Source organism: Phyllobates terribilis, unplaced genomic scaffold (assembly GCF_046119375.1).
Source record: "Phyllobates terribilis strain yellow unplaced genomic scaffold, ASM4611937v1 Scaffold_4__5_contigs__length_816908805, whole genome shotgun sequence".
NCBI lineage: Eukaryota > Metazoa > Chordata > Amphibia > Anura > Dendrobatidae > Phyllobates > Phyllobates terribilis.
The window spans coordinates 178,844,238-178,870,752 of record NW_027362764.1 but is presented as its reverse complement, the minus strand read 5'-3'; the positions used below and the strand labels follow the sequence as shown (position 1 = coordinate 178,870,752).

The window sequence follows — 26,515 nt, the reverse complement described above, 5'->3', positions numbered from 1 at the left end:
ACTTGTATTGATGTAGCAGCAACATCTTGTGAATTTTAGTTGTGTGACAGATAATGGGCACAAAGTTGCTGTGTCGTTCCAGCCTTAATCATAAGTACATGCCTGCTACACTATAGCTTTCGATCATTTTTCCCTAATAAGTGTATAAACAATATGTCCTTTGTTAACTTAGCAGAAAGCAAGGACTACTGTATGAAATATACAAGAAAAGAGAGGAAGCAATTAAAAATAATAGGTTTTAACTATGTTCTCTTTTCTCTAAACATGACATTTTATGTATTTACAGTGTGTCCGGAAAGTATTCAGACCCCTTTAAATTTGGGTGCTTCTACTCAGTACTGAGCAAAGGGTCTGAATATTTCACCATGTGATATTTCAGTTTTTCTTTTTTAATAAATTGGCAAAAAATTCTTCATTTCTGTTTTTTTTTAGTCAAGACCGGGTGCAGAGTGTACTTTGAACTTTTTAGAATTTACCAAATGGCTGCAATGAAACAAAGAGTGAAAAATGTAAAGGGGTCTGAATACTTTCCGTATCCACTGTATAGTTTGTATTACCATGACGAATGTCTACATTCCAACAATTCGGTTTGTTTTCATGATATTACTGCCATGCCCAAAACCATTGTGTATAGTTACAATAAGCATAAAACTGGTGAGCATGGGAAATATAGTAAATTAGCAATATAATAATATTTTTGTAAATGCAACCAGACAAAGTAGCATATCTGTATTAATAGAAGCAAACTGAAGATTAAATAAATACTTCAATTATTTTCAGCTTGTGGACAGATGTAGACATACTGGCAGTAGCTATCCAATTACAAGAACATATCAGCAATAAGAAAGGCACAGCGGGAAAGATCACACTGCAGTAGAGGAGCTGCTTGCCAGCAGTTGAGTTAATGAATATGTTATTGGGAAGGATTGAACTCTGTACTATATTGCTCTAATATACGTGTTCTTGTGATCCACTGTATAGCACAACATAGAATAGTGTAAAATGTTTTCCCAACAGGCAGAGCCATAAACACTAGAGGAACGCTGCTCTTTTCCTGTCTCTGTTAGCGGAGGTATATTGTTAGAGGTGACAATTTATGGCAATTTACACTGACCTAAAAATAGTTTTTTCTGTATCTGTTAGGTGGCTTTTCGCAGCACACTATATTCACATCCTATAGCCACAATATACCATATTGCTGAATCGTGTATCATAGTTGCAAAGAGAGTAACCTTTTGTGATTAGTAAAATTAAATATTTTCTGGGGGATATATGATAACCAAACAAGTACCGTATTTTTTGGATTATAAGACACACTTTTCCCCCTAAATTTGGGGGTGAAATGGTGGTGCGTTTTATAATCTAAATGTAGCTTACCGGTGTGGGGCGGCTGCGGTGGAGCGGGGTTTCAGGAGGCAGGGTTGCAGCTGGCAGGGGCTAGAGTGCGGCAATGCTGTGGACCCTGGGCTGGGAGGAGTGGGTATTGAGCGGTGCGAGTCCGCGACGGGCTCCAGGCTTTCAGAAAATGTTGGGAGTTCAGCACTTCCCATCCTTTTCACTGCAGTGGACTTCGGGAAAATATCCGCCAGAGGCGGTACATGCACAGATTGAGATTTAGGCTCCCAAGATGTTGTCTCTTGAAATCTCAGCTCCCGTATACCATGTACAGTACATGTATGGAGCTGCACCACATCTGCTTTACTTCCATTCCTGACAACTCCTTATCACTGTAAATGTGCAAAAATAGGGAAATAGCTCTTAAGGGTCCCCTAGCCTAGTGATTGTTTGTGTTTTAGAAGTTGGATATTCCTTAAAAGTTCAATTATTGTAATCAAGGATAAACAGAATTATATTTTGTATTATGTAAGATAATCATTATATCATAGTAGAGAGTTTCTTGGAACCTTGGCTAATTAAAAAAAAAGAGCTGTAGATGCTGGTGTGAGGCAGTACTTCTGCTCCCTTGCTGTGGCCGCAAACGATCCTTGCAGTGACCACAGACCAAAGTCGCGGCTGATTGAGACATGCAAATAAGCTTGCACCAACTCTAATATATATATATAATTATATATTATATAATTGAAATAGAGGCAGCATCCCAAAGGTTCCAATGAAATAAAGTGAATTTATTAACATGTTTAGGAAAATCTGCATTGAGACTGCAGAAACATTGCATACTTGGAAAATAAATTCACTTTTCTGCAATAGAGCCTTCGGAGTACGGCCTCTTTTTTCCTTTTTCTATTTGGCCTGAAGTAATTTTTGGATTTATTCCTGTGAGGATTTTTTTTGCACCCACCACTGAAGGCTGTGCTGATAAATACCATCTTTACAGGGGTTACTTTTCACTTTTCTGATGCAGTTTCATAATACCTGTATATTCATTAAGTTAAAAGTAGAGATGAGTGGATTGATTCATGAGGCTACGGTAGAGCGTCCAAGTCAGTGCCACCTGACAGATTCACGGGAGGTTCAGTAATCTCTTACCTTCTGGCTTCCCAGGCGTGGCTTTTGATTAGTCAGGCTGGCACCACATCATCTGTTGGACGTGACGCACAGATGATGTTGTGCCTGCCCTGACAAATCAAATGCCATCATGGGGATGCTGGAAGGTAAAAGATTTGCGGACCTCTCGTCTTGCAGTCAGGTGCCACTAACTTGGACACTGATCTACAGTCCTGCAAATTGATTGTATCATCTCTAGTTAAAAGGTAAAATAATCTATATCTGTAGGCTTGAGTAGGAATAGCTTACAGGGGTATTTTACTCATCTCCTCCAACCCACTTGTTGGGTGGTTTCTGCCAGCAGCCAGCATTTTATCGCTTAGCTATATAGCTGATTAAAGGTAAGATCCATGTATTAAAAAAAGAAATTTCACCAATAAAAAATACATTATTAAAATAAAAAAAATCAACACAGAATGTTGTACTTAGTCATGAAATTAAATCTTTGGCGTTAAAGGTAGACTTGAAACGGTACATTTTGAATTTCTCCATGTATCTAAGGAAATTATTTTGCCTGTATAAATAACGATTAGTGGGGTTAGCTCCAGCCTATGGAAAAGGAATTAATATAATAACCCTCATTAATCTTGCCTCCTTCACTTAATTACAAAGATGGTCCAGGCCGTTTAATGGATGGGATATGTAGCACACAAAGTTACTGGTAGCGGAATTACAAGTTACTATAAAAATCATTTACGTGCCGCTAACCCATTTATCTAATAGTATAATTTTATCTCAAGTACTGTATGTCAGAGATATATAATAATATACCAAGTGATATTTTCCCTGGTGTCGTAAAATTATGCTTCTTGATAAATTTGGGTCAATGAGCTGTCATACAAAATTACCAGTAAATGCACTTTTAAAATGTATATCAGTGGGGAATGAAATCTTCTCTAGAACAGAAGTGAAAATACAATGGGAAAACCTTATTGAGCTGCAGTAAGTTCATGTGATTTAAATATCGAACAAAAGTTGAATGTTTTGTAAGAAAAAAAATCAGTTTATCTTAGGCTAGGTGCAGACAACCGTGAATTTTCTCATCCAAGAGAATCAGGTCGATTATGCAAATCAGACTCTGATCAAATTCAAAGTTTGATCGGAGTGTGAGCAAAGTGTGATCTGATTTTCTGGGATGAGAAGATAGAGAAGATTCTCCATTCTGTCAGTCCATGGAAATCGGATGAGTGCCATCTGATGTTTTCCATGGACTCATTGACTTGCATGGCCGAGTACGATCCGAATATCTTATCAAACTCAGGCATGCAGCGATTTTTTCCTTGAACCGGCTTGGTCCGAGGAAAAAATCTGACATGGCCCCATAGAATAACATTGGTCCGTGCACAATCTGATCACACTCGGACTGAAAATATGGCCATGGACATAAGCTCATAGAAGAAAAGATCAATGCCGTGCCAAATATTGAGCAGAGCTTGTTCCTGATATTGGTCTTTCCTGACTAATCTGTGCAATATATAAAAGTTGCTGTAACACCTTATAGTAAATCTTCAAACTACTTTGCCTTGAAATTTGTTATTTTTAGCAGTGACTTGGTCACAACCTTGGAACAAAATAAATACACCTTACACCCCCTTCATACATCTGTATAAAACCAGTACTGGAAAAAACAGTCATCAGTGTTTTGGATCAGTGTGTCATCAGTGTTCCATCTGTGCATCATCAGTGTGCTATCAGTGTGACATCAGTGTGCCATCCTTGTTTTTCCAGTATGGATAAAGAAAGAATGAAATTACAAAGCTTCCCCAATACTTTGTAATGTTAAACACATACATCACATGGATGGTACATGGATGCCATCTGTGTGCAGTATGTGTTTTTTACGGACCCATAGACTTGCATTGGCCCTTGTCATCTGCGCTACTGGAATAAAACAGACATGTTTCTGTGTGGTTCATGGTATTATAGGTTATAATGGGTATGGGTGTCATCTGTGAAAAAAAATGGATGTCACATGCACTGCAAACATGGACATGTGAAGGGTGCCTTACATGGAGTGTAAGGCCAGATAACAAATTACTCTTTACATACTAAAGAATTCATATCATAAATATTGGAAACAAAGAAGAGAAGAAAAATGCATAGCCTTAGCTTACCTGAAGTCATGCAACTAGATTCTTCTGAGTTGTAGAAATGTAATTGAAAAGAAAAAAAAATAGAACAAAAACATATATTATTACATATACTGTAGCTTTTTTGCCCTACAATCTAATTAATACTATTGCATTTTTTCCGTAATAATCTCATCTATGCATTATTATGGTTAAATGACTCTACAGATATTGATTTTTTTTGTATAATTCAATCTAACAGAGAATTCATGACATGTATGGTACCTGCAACAGTTTGATTCATTCGTGCTTGTTGTCTCAGCTGATAAGCTTCAAAATCAAATGCTTGACCCATTTCGATGCCTTTATCATCTTCGATCCCATCAACAACCCTGTTAAGACGAAATAACATCATCATGCTAGCATGGAATTATATCTAAAATTAATTTACCTTTAACCCCTTAAGGACCTGGCGATTTTCCATTTTTACGCTGTTGTTTTTCTTCTCCTTTTTCAAAGAGTCTTAACTTTTTTGTTTGTTTTTCCATTGACATAGTCTATGAGGGCTTGTTATTTTGTCAGAGGAGTTGTATATTTGAACGACACTATCCATTTAACTATATAGTGTATCGAAAAACAGGAAATAAATTCCAAATGGGGTGAATTGGTGAAAAAAACGCAATTGCACCATATTCTGCGACCCATAACTATTTTATTCTTTTGTTAATGGAGCTGTGTGACGGCTTGTTTTTTTGCAATGTCAAGCTAATTCATCATTAGAGCATGAAAGTGAGAGTTATTAAAATGTAACCTTTAATGGTAATTCATTAGAAATAAATATATAGCTGCAATCCCAAATTGATTAAAATCACCTATATCAAAGGTATAAATATAGTGCACAAACTGGGGTAAAAGGATTTTTACCTATAGACAAAAAAAAGTGGCAGGTCATGTAGATTTGAACCCTTCACTAACAGGAGAGGTGGCCCATGTCACAAAAGACCCAACCCAAACAGCATAAGGATATAGCTAGCAATCTATTACTGTAATCTAGTAATGTAAATAGATGAAAAACGTAGGAACAATCTCATCCAATTTGTGCAGCCATGGCATATTAATTCATGTCCCATTGACTCCTGTTCCTCATCCTTGGTAGTCAGGTACAAACTCTATGAAGGTCCTATAAGCTATTATTACCTGGTTAGCCACAATAACTCTTGCCCTGACAAGGGCAGTCCACAGCTATCTGTTACCAAGAAGCTCTTAACTGTCCCACCATGCTCTCCTGACTCGTTTCTCTCATCTGCATTCATCAGGGATGCTTAACACATATCTATATGTCCAATATGACAATATGAAAAGCTAAGGTGCTGGCATCCCTGTGTGGGACGTACATCTATCAAGCAATGGCACCATTTTTTATGTTTACATAGTCTGTTTAGGGATTGAACCTAAAATATCTTGATCACCTATGCAATACACTGCAATGCTATAGCACTGGGGGGTACTGTGAAACTGACAAATGCCCATGAAACCCAGCCAGACTGCGTTTCATTGGAAATCTCTCATGGTAGATATGGGGGCCTTCTGAAGGTTCCCGGCTATCATATCAACTGATTGGCACTCAGAGATCAGAAGTGATGGCCGCCATGTTGAAGACTGTTAAACACAACATACTGTATAGCAAATAGATCGCAAATGTTGGGGTCAAAATCAAATCTCTAAAAAATAGTATAATTGCAGAAAGGAAAGAATTCAATAAAATATAACTTTTCAATAAACATATTAAAAATAAGGGGAATATCCGAAATACACACAGGTTAAAAAAAAAAACGCATAGCTTATTGGGGAGAAAAAGTCCAAAATTACATACCATAAATACTGGTCACACTTTCCGAGGTACAGAAAAAGTGCCACATGAATAGCCGTGCCCATAATAAATAGGTTAAGTCTCACCTATATCTGATGAATAGATACCTTAGCAAAAAAGCATGAACAAGACCATACAATAATGCAACAGTAAACAACTTTATTGAGAGTTTGATAATAACATACTAAAATACAATAAAAGGAATCCATACTAACTAAGGAACCAGGAGGAAGAGAGGCAGGGCAGCTTAAAATCCCAGAGGATGGTACAATGCAGATGAGCATTAAAAATATACACAAAAAGAAAATGTATTAAATGTATGTAGGAATATATGTAGGAAGAAGGTGCAGTAGTCACCAGTTAATGGCACCAGAAATGACATATCTCAAATAAAGTGCAGCTACAGTAATTCAGCTAGAATCAATAAGTCAATAAGCTCATGGAGAAAAATCAGTATGCTGACACTCAAAATGCATAGCGTAAAAGCTGGTGTCATTCACCACAAAGAGATGCACTAAGGGGCAATAAAGGCAATAAATACAGCATAACCCAATGCATGGTGCGAACCACAGTGGATGGTAATCCTTTCTTCACCGGACCTAAACTCTATTGAGAACTTGTGGGCCCTTCTTAAAAGAGAGATTACAGTGAAGGAGAACAGTCACCTTACTGAACATTGTCTGGGAGGCTGTGGTTGGTGCTGCCTAAAAAGTTGACGGTCAACAGATTAAGAATGTGAAAGACTATATGGATGGAAGGCTTATAACTGTTATTGAAAGAAGGGTGGCTATATTGGTTACTGACTAGTGATGAGCGAACGTGCTCGCCATTGCTCGGTACTCGCCCGAGCATCACTGTGCTCGACAAGCTCGGCACTCGGCAAGTATTTCCGGGTTGCTCGAGCTGGAGCTCGGGTCCCCGCCCTGCATGTTTGCCGCTCTTCAGAGAGCCAATGAACATGCAGGGATTTCTTGCCACGCACCGTAATGTGGTAGTCATGTTGGTTGTGTCATTACAGTGATTGGCTGGCCGCATAGCGTCATCGGGTCTATATAAGACCTAGTGCCCCTATGCTTGTCACATTCTAACCCGGAAACAGGCAGAGAAGGGAGAGCTGCTGCTGAGTGAGGGAGAGATTTGCTTGTTTATTAGTTAGTAGTATAGGTATGCCACAACATATCCATATATCCATCTGAACTAACAGTCCTTCTGAGGACTAATCCAGCTGCATATATTCAGAAGTGAAGTTGATAGCAGGAGTTAGGCAGGCAGGGTTTGTGGCAGTGTATAGAGCACAAGAGGGTCCATTGTATGTTCTGTCGTCTCCTGCTGTTATGGATATCCATAGACATAGCCCCAGTTATCAGAGGCCATGGCTAATTTTTTTTTATCTTAATCCTGATTATTTGCTTAAAAAGCAATCCAAAGTACACCATTTTACTGCTCCATTTGATTGCTAGCACTGCCGAATACAGCCAAATATTTTCCATCATCAGACTAGATCCCATATTACAGCTATAAAAATCCAGAAATTTGGAATGAACGTGGAAAATATTGTCCTTCATTTAGAGTTTGTAGCAGCATGTCAGTGAAGCTATTCACAGGTGGTTGCTGTGAAGAATAGTAAACTTCAAGCCCAATATTTAAAACCGTGGGTGTCCATCAGACGTATCACACATAACTGTGGAACAAATCAAGCCATTTGTAGTGAACCTGGAATATATTATCCTCCATTTAGAGTTTGTAGCAGTGTGTCAGTGAAGCTATGCACATGTGGTCACTGCCAAGAATAGTAAACTACAGGGCCACTATATAAAACTATGGGTGTCCGTCAGATGTATCACATATAACTATGGTACAAATTCAGCCATTTGTAGTGAACATGGAATATATTATGCTCAATTTAGAGTTTGTAGTAGTGTGTCAGTGAAGCTATTAACACATGGTCGCTGCCAAGAAGAGTAAACTACAGGGCCGCTATTTAAAACCGTGGTTGTCCGTCAGAAGTATCACATATAACTGCGGTACAAATCCAGCCATTTGTAGTGAACATGGAAAATATTATCCTTCATTTAGAGTTTGAAGCAGTGTGTCAGTGAAGCTATTCATACGTGGTCGCTGCCAAGAATAGTAAACTACAGGGCCGCTATTTAAAACCATGGGTGGTGGGTGTCCGTCAGACATATCACATATAACTATGGTACAGATCCAGCCATTTGTAGTGAATGTGTAATATGTTATCCTCCATTTAGAGTTTGTAGCAGTGTGTCAGTGAAGCTATTTACACATGGTCGCTGCTAAAAATAGTAAACTACAGGGCCGCTATTTAAAACCGTGGTTGTCCGTCAGAAGTATCACATATAACTGCGGTACAAATCCAGTCATTTGTAGTGAACGTGGGATATATTATCCTCCAATTAGAGTTTGTAGCAGTGTGTCAGTGAAGCTATTCACACGTGGTTGCTGCCAAGAATGGTAAACTACAGGGCCGCTATTTAAAACGGTGGGTGTCCGTAAGATGTATCACATATAACTGCAGTACAAATCCAGTCATTTGTAGTGAACATGGAATATATTATGCTTAATTTAGAGTTTGTAGTAGTGTGTCAGTGAAGTTATTCACACGTGCTCACTGCGAACAATAGTAAACTACAGGGCCGCTATTTAAAACCGTGGTTGTCCGTCAGAAGTATCACATATAACTGCGGTACAAATCCAGCCATTTGTAGTGAACATGGAAAATATTATCCTTCATTTAGAGTTTGAAGCAGTGTGTCAGTGAAGCTATTCATACGTGGTCGCTGCCAAGAATAGTAAACTACAGGGCCGCTATTTAAAACCATGGGTGGTGGGTGTCCGTCAGACATATCACATATAACTATGGTACAGATCCAGCCATTTGTAGTGAATGTGTAATATGTTATCCTCCATTTAGAGTTTGTAGCAGTGTGTCAGTGAAGCTATTTACACATGGTCGCTGCTAAAAATAGTAAACTACAGGGCCGCTATTTAAAACCGTGGTTGTCCGTCAGAAGTATCACATATAACTGCGGTACAAATCCAGTCATTTGTAGTGAACGTGGGATATATTATCCTCCAATTAGAGTTTGTAGCAGTGTGTCAGTGAAGCTATTCACACGTGGTTGCTGCCAAGAATGGTAAACTACAGGGCCGCTATTTAAAACGGTGGGTGTCCGTAAGATGTATCACATATAACTGCAGTACAAATCCAGTCATTTGTAGTGAACATGGAATATATTATGCTTAATTTAGAGTTTGTAGTAGTGTGTCAGTGAAGTTATTCACACGTGCTCACTGCGAACAATAGTAAACTACAGGGCCGCTATTTAAAACCGTGGTTGTCCATCAGACATATCACATATAACTGTGGTACAAATCCAGCCATTTTTAGTGAATGTGTAATATATTATCCTCCATTTAGAGTTTGTAGCAGTGTGTCAGTGAAGCTATTTACACATGGTCGCTGCTAAGAATAGTAAACTACAGGGCCGCTATTTAAAACCGTGGTTGTCCGTCAGAAGTATCACATATAACTGCGGTACAAATCCAGTCATTTGCAGTGAACGTGGGATATATTATCCTCCATTTAGAGTTTGTAGCAGTGTGTCAGTGAAGCTATTCACACGTGGTTGCTGACAAGAATGGTAAACTACAGGGTGGCTATTTAAAACGGTGGGAGTCCGTCAGATGTATCACATTTAACTGCGGTACAAATCCAGCCATTTGTAGTGAATGTGGAATATATTATCCTCCATTTAGAGTTTGTAGCAGTGTGTCAGTGAAGCTATTTACACGTGGTCGCTGCCAAGAATAGTAAACTTCAGGGTTGCTATTTAAAACCGTGGTTGTCCATCTGATGTATCACATCTAACTGCGGTACAAATCCAGCCATTTCTAGTGAACATGGAATATATTATGCTCAATTTAGAGTTTGTAGTAGTGTGTCAGTGAAGTTAATCACACGTGCTCACTGCGAAGAATAGTAAACTACAGGGCCGCTATTTAAAACCGTGTCCGTCAGACGTCACATATAACTGCGGTACAAATCCAGCCATTTGTAATGAACGTGGAAAATATTATCCTCTATCTAAAATGGGCAAGGTGCATGGCAAAGGACGTAGAAGTGGACATGATGCTGATGGAGCATGCAGAGACCGAGGTCTAGGCTTTGGGCAAGCTGAAATTGTGCCACAACAAACACCCACATCTTGTCGCTTGACCTTCCTGTCCCCATTGCTAGGGGACCGCAGAACACCACTATTGAACCAAGAGCAGTGTCAAAAGGTTGTTGGTTGGATAGCAGATAATGCTTTGCCACCAAAACCACCACCCTGTCTTCCACACGGTCAAGTCTCAGTAGCCATGAGTCTGGACCGCATATTCCTCACCCTGATCCTCCTTCCTCCCACCATGCCAAGTGCCCGGAGACAACTGATCCCACACTTCAACACTCCGAAGAGCTGTTCACTTTTCCATTTATAGATTTGGGCCTCTCGCCCAGCCAGCTTTAAGTGGGGCAAGAGGAGAACATGTGTAGCGATGTCCAAATATTTGAGCAGCTGAGGCAACGGTGGGAAAGTGCAGACCGCATATCAAATATACGAGTTGGGGGTCACTTGGGTAATAGTGATCACAAAATAATCATGTATCCTTTAATAAGATGTGTAGTAGAGGGGTTACAAGGACACTAAACTTCAGGACGGCAAATTTCCAACGGTTGAGAGTTGATCTTAGTGCAATAAACTGGGACAATATCCTGAGACATAAAACTACACAAAGCAAATGGGAGACATTTATTAACATCCTGAATAGGACCTGTGCACAATATATACCCTATGGGAATAAACATGCTAGAAATAGGAGGAAACCACTATGGCTAAATAGAGCTGTAAGGGGCGCAATAAGTGTCAAAAAGAAAGCATTTAGAGAACTAAAGCAAGTAGGTAGTGATGAGGCATTAAATAAATACAGAAAATTAAATAAATTCTGTAAAAAAACAAATCAAGGCAGCAAAGATTGAGACAGAGAGACTCATTGCTAGAGAAAGTAAAAATAATCCCAAAATATTCTTTAACTACATAAATAGTAAAAAACTAAAAAATCATAGTGTTGGTCCCCTTAAAAATAGTCTGGGTGAAATGGTGGATGAGGATGAGGAAAAAGCCAATATGCTAAATGATTTTTTTTCAACAGTATTTACACAAGAAAATCACATGACAGAAAACATAATCAGTAATGACAAAAATTCTCCATTAAATGTCACTTGCTTAACCCAGCAGGAAGTACGGTGGCGTCTAAAAATCACTAAAGTTGACAAATCCCCGGGCCCGGATGGGATACACCCGTGAGTACTGCAGGAATTAAGCAACGTCATACATAGACCATTATTTTTAAACTTTAAAGATTCCATAATAGCAGGGTCTGTATCACAGGACTGTCATAGAGCAAATGTGGTGCCAATATTCAAAAAAGGGACAAAAAACGAACTTGGAAATTATAGACCAGTAAGCTTAACCTCTACTGTGGGTAAAATCCTGGAGGCTTTTCTAAGAGAAGCTATACTAGAGTATCTGAAGAAGAATAACCTCATGACCCAATATCAACATGGGTTTACGAGGGACCGTTCTTGTCAAACTAATCTAATCAGCTTTTATGAAGAGGTAAGTTTCGGACTGGACCAAGGAAAAGCAGTGGATGTTGTGCATATGGACTTTTCAAAACCTTTTGATACGGTTCCACACAAAAGGTTGATACATAAAATTAGAACAATGGGGATAGGGAAAAATATATGTAAGTGGGCTAAGAACTGACTCAGTGATAGGAAGCAAAGGGTGATTATTAATGGAACACACCCAGACTGGGTCTCAGTTAACAGTGGGGTACCACAGGGGTCAATATTGGGTCCGCTTCTTTTTAACATATTTATTAATGACCTTGTAGGGGGCATACAGAGTAGTATTTCCATACTTGCAAATGACACTAAACTCTGCAGGGTAATCAATACAGAGGAGGACAATTTTCTATTACAAGAAGATCTATGTAAACTAGAAGCTTGGGCTGATAAATGGCAAATGAGCTTTAATGGGGATAAATGTAAGGTAATGCACTTGGGCAGAGGAAATAAAATGTATAATGATATGCTTAATTGTAAATCACTGGGCAAAACTGTAACTAAAAAAGACCTGGGTGTATTGGTGGACGACAGGCTCACGTTTGGTGGCCAGTGTCAGGCAGCTGCTGCAATGGCAAATAAAATAATGGGATGCATTAAAAGAGGCATAGATGCTCATGAGGAGAACATAATTTTACCTCTATACAAGTCACTAGTGCGACCACACTTAGAATACTGTGTACATTTCTGGTCTCCGGTGTATAAGAACGACATAGCTGAACTAGAGCAGGTGCAGAGGAGAGCGACCAAGGTTATTAGAGGACTGGGGAGTCTGCAATACCAAGACAGGTTATTACACTTGGGATTATTTAGTTTGGAAAAACGAAGGCTTAGGGGTGATCTTATTACTATGTACAAGTATATGAGGGGACAGTACAAAGACCTTTCTACTGATCTTTTTACTCTGAGACCTGAGACGGGGACAAGGGGGCATATTCTACGTCTGGAGGAACGAAGGTTTAATTATAATGACAGATGCGGATTCTTTACTGTAAAAGCAGTGAGACTATGGAACTCTTTGCCACATGATGTTGTAATGAGTGATTCACTATTAAAATTTAAGAAGGGCATGGATGCCTTTCTTGAAAAGTATAATATTACAGGTTATATATATTAGATTCCTTGATAGGGCGTTTATCCAGGGAACTAGTCTGATTGTCGTATGGAGTCAGGAAGGAATTTTTTTCCCCAATGTGGAGCTTAGTGTTTGCCACATGTTTTTCTTTTGCCTTCCTCTGGATCAACATGTTAGGTATTCCCATCCCCAAGATCCTATCCCAATATGTAGTAGGTGTAATAATAGTAATATTAGCAAATACCACCAATTAGAAATGTAGTATAGTATTTTTGATTCGCTATTAGTGTTGAGCGATACCTTCCGATATCAGGAAATATTGTATTGGATTGGATCGGACCGATACCCAAAAAGTATCGGATATCGCCGATTCCGATACCGGAAACCAATGCAAGTCAATGGGACACAAATATCGGAATGAAAATAAACCCTTTCTTTCCTTGTAGGTTAATTCTACATGAAGTAAAACAACTAAGAATAATGTAGAATGTATTACGAGAAAAGCCGGCAATACAGCAGCGGCATACACCGGTACCCGACAATTTACAACAGAAAGAATAGAGCTTCACACATAGATTAGATAGATAGAAACATGTCAGTCACATATATATGAAGTACAGTGACAGTGTTGCTTACTGTACTTGTCATTTAGTGTAAAGGATTTATTAAAAAAAATAATAGTGTTTTCATGCACCGTCTCTTTAAAAAAGCCGGCCGGTATTTCAGCAGCGGTACCCGACAATTTACAACAGAAAGAATAGAGCATCACACATAGATTAGATAGATAGAAACATGTCAGTCACATATATATGAAGTACAGTGACAGTGTTGATTACTGTACTTGTCATTTAGTGTAAAGGATTTATTTAAAAAAATAATAGTGTTTTCATGCACTGTCTCTTTAAAAAAGCCGGCCGGCAATTCAGCAGCGGTACCCGACAATTTAGAATAGAAGGAATAGAGAATCACACATAGATTAGATAGATAGAAACATGTCAGTCACATATATATGAAGTACAGTGACAGTGTTGATTACTGTACTTGTCATTTAGTGTTAAAATAAAGGATTTATTTAAAAAAAAATTGGTGTGGGGTTTCCCGTAATTTTAGGCTCTAGCGGAGGTTAAGCAGATGGCTGGGGCAGATGTTTGAAGCCTGGGAAGGGGGTAATACCCACGGAGCTTCCCAGGCTACTAATATCAGCCCCCAGCTGAATACCTAGCCTTTACTAGCTATTAAAATGGGGGACCCCCCCAAAAAATGATGTGGGGTCCCCCCTAATTTAATAGCTAGCAAAGGCTAGGCAGACAGGTGGGGGCTGATATTAATAGCCCAGGAAGGGTGCCATGAATATTGGCCCCCTCCCAGGCTAGAAACACCAGCCGTCAGCCGCCCCAGAAATGGCGCATCCATAGGACCTCGGCTCATCTTTATGCCGTCACAGCGAGACACTGAGGAGCGCAAGCAAGCCTGCGCTTCTCAGTGTCTGCGGGATGACAGGCTGGATGGCAGCTTTCTGCTGCGGTCCAGCCTGTCATCTCGATGTAGCAGAGCTGAAGCTGTCGTGGGAACCATGGAAAGGTAAGGATGATGTTGGTTTATTATTTTTCTTTTATTGCAGGAGATCGTTGGCTTCAGCTGGAATGGGCGTGATGGTAAGTATGGTTTAATTTAGAACAATAAAGAATTGTGTGTTTATTTCAATTAAAGGACTTTTTTCTGGGTGTTGTGTTTTTTTTAAATACTTTACTAGAAATTAATGGTGGTCATGTCTAATATTGGCGTGACCCCATGAATTTCGGACTTAGGGCCAGCTGATAATGCCAAGCTGGCCCTAACCCCTTTATTACCCAGTGAGCCACCGCACCAGGGCCCTGGATGAGTTGGGTACAGCGCCAGAAGATGGCGCTTCTATGAACGCGCCATTTTCCGGGGTGGCTGCGGACTGCAATTTGCAGCGGGGGTGGCCCAGAAAGCTTGGGCCTCCCTGCGCTGCAGATTCCAGCCCCCAGCTTCCTAGTTGTGCCTGGCTGGACACAAAAACAGGGCGAAGCCCCACGTCAATTTTTTTTAAATTATTTCATGAAATAATTAAAAAAAAAGGGCTTCCCTATATTGTTGTGTCCGGCCAGGTACAAATAGGCAGCTGGTGGTTGGGGGCAGCCCGTTCCTGCCTGCTGTACCTGGCTGGACACAAATATAGTGCGAAGCCCCACGTCAATTTTTTTTAAATTATTTCATGAAATAATTAAAAAAAAAAGGCTTCCCCTATATTGTTGTGTCCGGCCAGGTACAAATAGGCAGCTGGGAGTTGGGGGCAGCCCGTTCCTGGATGCTGTACCTGGCTAGCATACAAAAATATGGCAAAGCCCACGTCAAAATTTTTGGGAAAAATTAATTAAATAATAAATAATAATTTAGGGACTGCATCTTTATTAACCCCTCAAGTGTCATTTAGTGTTAAAATAAAGGAGTTATTAAAAATAAAATTGGCGTGGGATCCCCCATAATTTTAGTCTCTAGCGGAGGTTATGCAGACGGCTGGGGCAGATGTTTGAAGCCTGGGAAGGGGGTAATACCCATCGGCCTATGTCTGTCCCCCGTCCACTTGTGCCAGCAGGATCAGCTTGATGGGAGCAGTAGTTCCCATCAGCCTGATCCTGCTATTTAAACTACCCCATATGTTATTTTGGCCCTATACATGTTTTATTTTTTTAGGCCCCCATATTTTTTTTTGTTTTTGGTCCCCAATAAATTTTAAATACATGTCATTGGTGGCCAGTGGTTACCTACAATAAATTAGTTCATACATTACCTGTCCCCGCCGATCGCTACCTAAAATAGAGTAAAAAATAAAAAAATACACCTATACTCACCTAGACACCTAATTCCCCGAAGCCATCGATCTCCTGTAATAAAATATAAAATAATAAACCACAACCTTATCCTTACCCCTCCGTAGAAGTCCACGAGTGTCCCACGGTGATCTCCAGTTTAGAGCAGCCACATAGAATGAGACCGCTCTGAACCGCTGCCGCCGCTAGAATAACGGGGCCGTAAAGCAGCTCCGTCATTGCATAAGCGGGTTCGCCGGAGTTCAGGCAGCGCTGCTCCAGTTAGCAGCTTTACGGCCCCGCTGTACCGTGAGAAATTCCCACGGTACAGCAGTGCCCTAAAGGAGGTCTCCGGAGCTGCGCTGACTGAATGCACTCCGGTGACCTCAGTCAGTGGCTCCCGCTGCCAGGAGCGGACGTGTTCCCGGCAGTGTGAGCTTACAGCAGCCATGTCAGCTGTCACCATCTCCAGATGTGACAGCTGTGCATGGGAGATCAGCGCAGGAACGTGGACAGGTAACTATTATTTTTTTAGTAAACTAAGAATTAAATAAAATGGTGTGTTTTATTTCAAATAAATTATTTTTTTTCTGGGTGTAGTGTGTGTTTTTTATTTTTAACACTTTGTAGGTTAGTAATGGGGGTATCTTATAGACGCCCATCATTACTAACCTGGGCTTCATGGCAGCTGGCGCTGACATGAACCCCACCACTATTACCCCCTGCCACCGCACCAGCGCAGCGTGGAAGAGCGAGGCTAAGTGCCTGAATTGGCGCATCCTATGGATGAAGTTGAAGCAGAAACCATCCAAAACCTGACAAATTCAATGGACGAGAGAGTTCAGAAGCTCCTTTCGAACAAGGGGTCCTATGTGCAAATGTTAAATCACCCAGAATAAAGTTTTGAGTTGAAAACTGTTTGATTTCAGTTTGTAATAACCTGCTAATGCTTATAATTTCAAAAATGACAATTTTTTTGTTCTTTATTAAAATGAAAAGGTTGAAAACTCTGCTGTGCATAATAATTTGGAACATGCATTTTGAGAGCAGTTTGAGTTTTTTATTTTTTTTAAAATATACTGTTATCATAGGCAGTTTGTACAAAAACCTTTCAATTGTACTCTAATAGTTATTTGACTGGAAAATTACAATGACAGCAATTCATATAGGTAATTTGGGAAAATCTGAGAAAATATTATTTGCATAATAATTTGGAACACAGTGTAAACTCACACATTTCGCGAATGCTTGAGCTCTAAATGTTGCCTTTTCGGCACGTGGAAATGGAAGCTTTCTGCAACCTGATGGCAGTGGCCGTCCCTCGGCACTCGGTCCCCAGCCACCACTATTTCTCCCGGTGTGCTGTCCCCGCATTACAAAAGCATGTGTCCCAGAACATTAGCCGCGCCCTCAACAACGCAGTTACTTGAAAGGTCGACCTAACCACGGACACTTGGACAAGTGCTTGTGGGCAGGGACAGTACATATCGCTGATGGCACATTGGGTTAATACGAGTTAGTGGAAGTCGGGACACCGTCAGACCTTGGGACGGAACATGCCCTCCCAACGCCGAGGATTGCGGGCCCTTGGTCAATCAGGGTTGCCCCTACATTCTACAGCTCCTGCACCTCCTCCTCATCTTCAGCCTCCATGTCCAAAATGACCACATTAGTGACAAGCTGGAAGCACTGCAGCACTGCCTCGGCCAAGCGGCAACAGGCTGTGCTGAAGCTAATATGCTTAGTTGACAAACCGCACACCGCTGAAGAGTTGTGGACAGCTCTGAAAGAGCAAGCAGATGTGTGGCTGACATTGCTGAACCTACAGCCAGGCATGATCGTATGTGACAATGGCCGGAACCTGGTGGCGGCTCTGAAGCGAGGCAAGCTCACACACATACCATGCCTGGCCCATGTGCTTAACCTCGTGGTTCAGCGGTTTCTAAAAACCTAGCCGTATCTGCCGCTTTTTAAAGTACGCTGCATGTGTGTCCATTTTAGAAAGTCAGCTACAGCTTCTGCCACCATTGCCATGCTTCAGCAGCATTTGCAGCTTCCAGCTCACTGACTGGTGTGTGATGTCCAAATGCGTTGGAACTTAACATTGCAGATGATGGCAAGGATTTGCGAGAAGCAGAGGTCAGTTATTGACTACCAGCGTCAAAATGGCCGTCTGTATTCAGGTCAGCCTCCACACATAAGACACCAGGAGTGGGCATGGATGTCACACATCTGTGCCATCCTCCAAAGCTTGGAGGACTCCAGCAAGCTGGTGAGCGGCGATGACGCCATAATTAGCATCACTATCCCGCTTCTCTGTCTTTTGAAATGCTTGCTGTTCACAATTAAAGAGGAGGCATTGCAGGTGGAGCACAATGAGATGGAGCAAGGAATGATAGAGGGTAATTGCATAGAGCCCAGCCTCATTTCATCCCAATGTGGATTGGGTGACAATGAGGAAGAGGAAGAGGAGGAAGAGGAAGAACAGGAGCTAGTTTCCTGCGACATAGACGGTACTACCCACACAACCATCATACTGTCTGTTCAGCATGGATGTCCTGAGGAGAGGGAGGAGGAAGAGGAGGAAGAGGATAAGGAGGAGAGAATGGTCAGTCATCCTCTTGGTGAGGACACTGAAGTCTTGCCTGTTAGCAGTCTGGCACACATAGCTGAGTTTATGTTATGCTGCCTTTCCCGTTACCCTCGCATTCTCCAAATTTTGGGTGACAGTCAATACTGGCTGGTGACACTTCTAGACCCACGCTACAAGGAGAACTTTTTATCTCTTATTCCTGTGGTGGACAGGTTTGCTAAAATAGGGCTGTACCAGAAATTATTAAAAAAATGTCCATCTGAAAACGATGGCGGAAGAGGTCATAGTTCATTGGACAACCAAGGAGTACAGGCGAGAGAGAGACAAATCCAATCCAGCAGAGACAGGGGAACACTGTCAAAGTTCTGGGACAGTTTTCTCAGACCTTACCATCGCACTAGCCCTGATGCGTGGGGTAGTCTCACAAGGAGGAAAAAGTTTTGGAAGATGCTGAAGGAATACCTTGCCGACCATACCAACGTCCTCCGTGATTCCTCTGTGCTAGTGATGAGCGAGTATGTTCTGTTAACCCTTTCAGCGAGCATGCTCGGGTGCTCGCCGATTATCTTCAGCATGCTCAGGTGTTAGGTTTGAGTCAATCTGTGTGCATGAAAAACAGGCATTCCTCACATGTATTAAAGCCGTGAAACAGTCGCAAATCATGCACACAGATTGACTCAAACATAACTCCCGAGCACGATGAAGATATCTGGAAAACACCCGAGCATGCTCGTAAATCTCGAGTAATGAGCATGCTCGCTCATCACTACTCTGTTCCTTATAATTATTGGGTATTCAAGCGGGACATGTGGCATGAACTGGCTCTCTACACCTTGGAGGTCCTGGCCTGCCTTGCCGCTAGCGTTTTGTCAGAGAAGGTATTTAGTGCCGCCGGGGGAAATATAACTTATAGGCGCATCCACCTGTCAACTGAAAATGCTGACTGGCTGACTCTTCTAAAAATGAACAAGGGGTGGATTGGGCCAGACTTCTCAACACCACTGAATGATAGTAGCATAACAAAATCTCAAATCCAGTGTCTTTTTTTTGGGAGGTCTATTCCCATGCACCTCTTCACACCCAGACACGGGTATATGCTTCCTGATTTTGTTTATTTGCTCTTGTCCTCCACCTTCTCCTCATCCTCATCCTCCACCACCATATCACCACCATATCTACCTTATCACCATAGCTATGTCTCTTGCAAGGGGCATTGGAGTGCCTCCACATTTTTGGCAGCCCTTGCATTAACTGCATAGGCAATAATATAATGGGAGACCCACTTCCTAATAACGGGAACACTTTTTTCATGAGATCCTCCTCTATGTCTCTTGCAAAGTGCACTGTAGTGCCTCAAAATTTTTGTCAAACCTTGCATTCACTGCATAGGCAATAACAGTATGGGAGACCTACGTCTTAATAATAGGAAACATGTTTTCATAAGGACCTCCTCTACATCTCTCTTTCAAGGGGAATTGGAGTGAGTCCAAATATTTGGCAGTCCTTGCATTCACTGCATAGGCAATAACAGTATGGGACACCCACTTCCTAAGAATGGGAAAAAAAAATTCAAGAGGCCCTCCTGTACATCTCTTGCAAGGGGCAAAGGAGTGCCTCCAAATTTTTTGGAGACCCACGTCTTATAAATGGGAAAGATGTTTTCATGAGGACCTCCTCTACGTCTCTCTTCCAAAGGACATTGGCGTGAGTCCAAATTTTTGGCAGCCCTTGCATTCACTGCATAGGCAATAACAGTCTGGGAGAACCAATTCCTAATAATGGGAACATTTTCATGAGGCCTTCCTCAACATTTCTTGCAAGGGGCATTGGAGTGCCCCCAAATTTGTGGCAGCCATTGCATTCACTGCATTTGCAATAAAAGTAGGGGAGACCCACTTCCAGTAATGGGAAAACATTTTTCACGAGGCCCTCCTCTACGTCTCTTGCAAGGGGCAAAGGAGTGCCTCCAAATTTTTTGGCAGCCCTTGCATTCACTGCATATGCAATAACAGTATGAGAGACCCACTTCCTAGTAATGGGGAAAAAAAATTCAAGAGGCCCGCCTCTACGTCTCTTGCAAGGGGCATTGGAGTGCCTCCAAATTTTGGCAGACTTTGCATTCACTGCATATGCAATAACAGTATGGGAGACCCACTTCCTAATAATGGGAACACTTTTTTCATGAGATCCTCCTCTATGTCTCTTGCAAAGGGCACTGTAGTGCCTCCAAATTTTTGCCAGACCTTGCATTCACTGCATAGGCAATAACAGTATGGGAGACCCACGTCTTAATAATGGGAAACATGTTTTCATAAGGACCTCCTCTACGTCTCTCTTTCAAGGGGAATTGGAGTGAGTCCAAATTTGTGGCAGCATTTGCATTCACTGCATAGGAAATAACAGTATGGGACACCCACTTCCTAATAATGGGAACATTTTTTTCATGAGGCTCTCCTCTACATCTCTTGCAAGGGGCATTGGAGTGCATCCAAATTTTTGGCAGCCCTTGCATTCACTGTATAGGCAATAACAGTATGGGAAACCCACTTCCTAATAATGGGAACATTTTTTTCATGAGGCCCTCCTTTACGTCTCTCTTCCAAGGGGCATTGGAGAGAATTCAAATTTTTGGCAACCCTTGCATTCATTACATAGGCAATAACAGTATGGGAGACCCACTTCCTAATAATGGGAACATTTTTTCATGAGGCCATTCTCTAGGTCTCTTGCAAGGGGCGTTGGAATGCCTCCAAATGTTTGGCAGCCCTTGCATTCATTGCATAGGCAATACCAGTATGGGAGACCCACTTCCTAATAATGGGAAAAAAATTTCATAAGGCCCTCCTCTACGTCTCTCTTCCAAGGGGCACTGGAGTGTGTCCATATATTAGGCAGCCGCTGCAGTTACTGCATACTCAAGAACAGTATTGGAGACCCGCCCCTTTATCATGGGAACATGTTGTTACAGAGGCCCATCTCTATGTGTCTTCAAATTGGTACTGTGGTGTTTCCCAAACTTAGGCAGCCGTTGTACAAACTGCATATGCAATTACTGTATAGCAGAACTGCTCCATTCTAATGGGAACATGACGTTACGGAGGCCCACATTTATGTGTCTTCAAATTGATATTGGGGCATTTCCCAAATTTAGGCAGCCGTTGAACTCACTGCATACGCAATAACTGTATAGCAGAACTGCTCTTTCTAATGGGAACATGTCATTACCGAGGCCCAACTCTATGTGTATTCAAATTGGTATTGGTGTATTTCACAAATTTAGGCAGCCGTTGTACTCACTGCATACGCAATAACTGTATAGCAGAACCGTGCTTTTCTAATGAGAACAGGTTGTTACGGAGGCCCACCTCTATGTATCTTTAAATTGGTATTGGGGTTTTCCCAAATTTAGGCTGCCGCTGTACTTACTGCATACACAATAACTGTATAGCAGAACGGCTCCTTTCTAATAGGAACAGGTTGTTACGGAGGCCCACTTCTATGTGTCTTCAAATTGGTATTGTGGTATTTCCCAAATAAATTTATGCAGCCATTGTACTCACTGCATAAGCAATGACTGTATAGCAGAACCCCTCCTTTCTAATGGGAACATATTGTTATGGAGGCCCACATCTATATATCTTCACATTACAGTTATTGCGTATTCAGTGAGTACAATGGCTGCCTTAATTTGGGAAATACGCCAATTTTACAGCAGAACTGGTCCTTTCCAATGGGAACATATCGCTACTGAAGCCCTTCTCTATGTGTCTTTAAATTGGTATTGGGGTTTTTCCCAAATTTAGGCAGCCGTTGTACTCACTGCATGCGAAATAACTGTATACAAAGCCGCTCCTTTCTAATGGAAACATATTGTTACGGAGGCCCACCTCTATGTGTCTTCAAATTGGTATTGAGGTATTTCCAAAATTAAGGCCGCCGTTATATTCACTGAACACGCAATAACTGTACAGCAGAACCGCTCCTTTCTAATGGGAACATGTCATTACTGATGCCCATATCTATGTGGCTTCAAATTGGTATTGGGTATTTTCCCAAATTTAAGCAGTCATTGTACTCACTGCATACTCAATAACTGTACAGCAGAACTGCTCCTTTCTAATGAGAACATGTCGTTACTGAGGCCCACCTCTATCTGTCTTCAAATTAGTATTGGGGTATTTCCAAAATTAAGGCAGCCGTTATACCCACTGAACACGCAATAACTGTATAGCAGAACCGCTCCTTTCTAATGGGAACATGTTGTTACTGAGGCCCTTCTGTAGGTGTCTTCCAATTGTTATTGAGGTATTTCCCAAATTTAGGCACCCGTTGTACTCACTGCATACGCAATAACTGTATAGCAGAACCGCTCCTTTCTAATGGGAACATGTCATTACTGATGCCCACATCTATGTGTCTTCAAATTGGTATTGGGGATTTTCCCAAATTTAGGCAGTCGTTGTACTCACTGCATACTCAATAACTGTATAGCAAAACTGCTCCTTTCTAATGAGAACATGTCGTTACTGAGGCCCACCTCTATCTGTCTTCAAATTAGTATTGGGGTATTTTACAAATTTAAGCAGCCGTTGTACTCACTGCATACGCACTAACTGTATAGCAGAACCGCTCCATTCTAATGGGAACATGTCATTACTGAGGCCCACCTGTATGTGTCTTCAAATTGGTATTGGGGTATTTCCCAAATTTAGGCAGCCATTATACTCTCTGCATATGCAGCAACTGTATAGCAGAACCACTCATTTTTAATAGTAACATGTCGTTACTGGTGCCCACCTTTATGTGTCTTTAAATTGGTACTGGGGTTTTTCCCAAATTTAAGCAGCCGTTGTACTCACTGCATACGCAATAACTGTATAGCAGAACCGCTTCTTTTTAATGAGAACATGTCATTACTGAGGCCCACCTGTATGTGTCTTTAAATTGGTATTGGGGTTTCTCTCAAATTTAGGCAGCCGTTGTACTCACTGCATATGCAATGACTGTATAGCAGAACCACTCCTTTCTATTGAGAACATGTCGTTACTGAGGCCCACCTCTATCTGTCTTCAAATTAGTATTGGGGTATTTTACAAATTTAGGCAGCCGTTGTACTCACTGCATACACAGTAACTGTATAGCAGAACCGCTCCTTTCTAATGAGAACATGTCTTACGGAGGCCCACGTCTATGTGTTTTCAAATTGGTATTGTGGTGTTTCCCAAATTTAGGCAGCCGTTGTACTCACTGCATATGCAATAACTGTATAGCAGAACCGCTCCTTTCTTATCGGAACATACTGTTACGGAGGCCCACCTCTATGTGTCTTCACATTGGTATTGGGGTATTTCCCAAATTTAGGCAGCCGTTGTAGTCACTGCATATGCAATAACTGTATAGCAGAACCGCTCCTTTCTAATGGGAACATATTGTTACGGAGGCCTACCTCTGTGTGTCTTCAAATAGGCTTTGGGATATTTCCCAAATTTAGGCAGCCGTTGTACTCACTGCATACGCAATAACTGTATAGCAGAACCGCTCCTTTCTAATGGGAACGTGTCGTTACTGAAGCCCACCTCAATGTGTCTTTAAATTGTGTAGGGATTTGTACTCACTGAGCCGCGTTGGAGGTAGGCACAGGTTCCCACAGTGATGCAGTCCATGGGTTCAAACAAACTGGTGGTTTATTTAGTGTCCATACACTAGTGAGGAAACAAAAGTAACAGCCTTTTCCTGGCATAAAAAAAGGAATAACAGAACAAAGCTCAAAATAACAATTCCACGCAACCTCAGCCGTTTAAACAAAGTGCCTTCCTCTGCCTCCTGCAGAGTCTAAGCAGCACATGCAAGGTCTGCTCACCTTGCCCAACACACACAGACAGACTGAGATAGGCACAGCTGTCTTAAATCAACCTTCCAAGACCTGGAATGGAGGTAAGTGAACAGCTGTTCTCCCCCAGCTCTTTCAGCTGGTCGTAAAATGCATCCCTGTAATCTGGGCCTATTAAATTCCTCTCAGCACTATGTGTGCTGGAGCCTGCTTCTCCGGGTCCTACATCACACTTCGGGGACACATACCTCCCGTCCGCGACAAGTCCGGCAGCCCCCTTATATACCCCCCCTCTGCCCAAATCCAGGGGGCTTAGCACCTTCTCTCACCATACAATAAACCCTTGACAAGGCATCAGCATTCCCATGTTGTTTCCCAGGCCTATGCTCTAACCGGAAACTAAAATCTTGTAGAGCCAGGAACCACCTTGTCACTCTGGCATTGTTCCCCTTCTTTTTTCGCATCCACTTCAGTGGGGCATGGTCTGACACTAACCTGAACCTTCTACCTAACAGGTAATAGCTCTGAGTGTCTAACACCTACTAAATGGCCAAACATTCTTTTTCTACAATGGAGTAGTTCTTCTCACAAGTGGAGAGCTTCTGACTGTGGTATATTACAGGGTGTTCTTCTCCGTTAATCTCCTGGGACAAGACTGCTCCCAGCCCGACATCCGATGCATCCGTCTGGACCACAAACTCCTTGGAGAAGTTGGGCGCCACCAAGACTGGCTGTTTACAGAGGAGCAGTTTCAATTCTTGGAAGGCCGCTTCTGCTTCCGGGGACCACTTGGCCATAGCCGACTTCGTCCCTTTCAGAAGATCCATCAGCAGGGCTGCTATCAGTGCAAATTTAGGGACAAATCTTTGATAGTAGCCCACAATGCCTAGAAACACCCTGACCTGCTTCTTCTAGAGGGGCTGTGGCCAGTTCAAGATCGCATCGACTTTATTTATTTGTAGTTTTATTTCCCCTCTACCAACCACGTACCCTAGGTACTTGGCTTCCTCCATCCCCATGGCACATTTCTTCGGGTTGATAGTAAAGCCCGCCTTCCTTAGGGCATCAAGTATGGCTTGAACTATGTCCAGATGACTTTCCCAGTCCTGGCTGAATATGACGATGTCATCTAGGTAGGCCCCTGTATACTTTTTGTGGGGTGCTAAGATCCGGTCCATGGCTCTCTGGAAGGTGGGCAAAGCTCCCTGCATCCCAAATGGCATCCTGATGTATTGACAACATCGGTCTGGCATCGAGAAGGCTGTCTTCTCCTTGGCCTTTTCGGACAGGGGAATTTGCCAAATCCTTTGGTGAGGTCCAGAGTGGTGATGTACCGAGCGGTTCCTAGCCTTTCGATAAGCTCATCTACCCTAGGCATTTTGTAGGCGTCGAACTTCGAGACCTCGATCAGCTTCCTATTGTCATTGAAAAACCGACATTAGCCATCTGGTTTCGGCACTAAGACTATAGGACTGGACCATCCACTTTTGGAATCTTCAATGACTCCCAGGTTAAGCATCCGCCTCACTTCTTTTGAGATCACCTCTCCGCGGGCATCGGGGATCCGGTATGGTTTTAGATTGATGCGAACATGAGGCTCTGTGAGAACCTCATGCTCTATGACCTGAGTGAGTCCTGGCAACTCCGAAAACAGGTCTTTATTTCGCTGTAGCAAGTCTTTGCACTGTTGCTTTTGGGCACGTGACAGTGATTCAGCTACCTTGACCTCTTTCACATCGGCCTCAGCCGCTAAACAGGGAGCTTCCACGGACTCTCTATCTTGCCATGGCTTAATCAAATTAACATGGTAAATTTGGTAGGACTTTCTCTTCCCCGGTTGGTGGATTTTATAGTTGACTTCCCCCACTTTCTCTACCACCTCATAGGGGCCCAGCCACTTGGCCATGAACTTGCTCCACTGTGGGCACTAGCACAAGCACTCGATCTCCTGGGTTGAACGGTCTCGCCCTGTACGACCTATTATACACCCTGGACTGTGCCTCTTGTGCCTTGAGGAGGTGCTCCCTCACAATGGGCATCACATGGG

At 42.0% G+C, this 26,515-nt stretch overlaps 1 protein-coding gene across 1 annotated transcript in view; it reads right to left on the bottom strand.

Annotated features, from left to right (window-relative positions):
* Positions 1-26,515, bottom strand: part of KCNH8 (potassium voltage-gated channel subfamily H member 8) — a 715,304-nt gene that overhangs the window by 54,422 nt on the left and 634,367 nt on the right. The window contains exons 13-14 of the mRNA XM_073677958.1: positions 4,860-4,966; positions 4,620-4,643 (exon numbers count right to left, since the gene is read on the bottom strand). Coding sequence (XP_073534059.1) covers positions 4,620-4,643; positions 4,860-4,966 — 131 coding nt within the window. The remainder of the gene's footprint in view (positions 1-4,619; positions 4,644-4,859; positions 4,967-26,515) is intronic.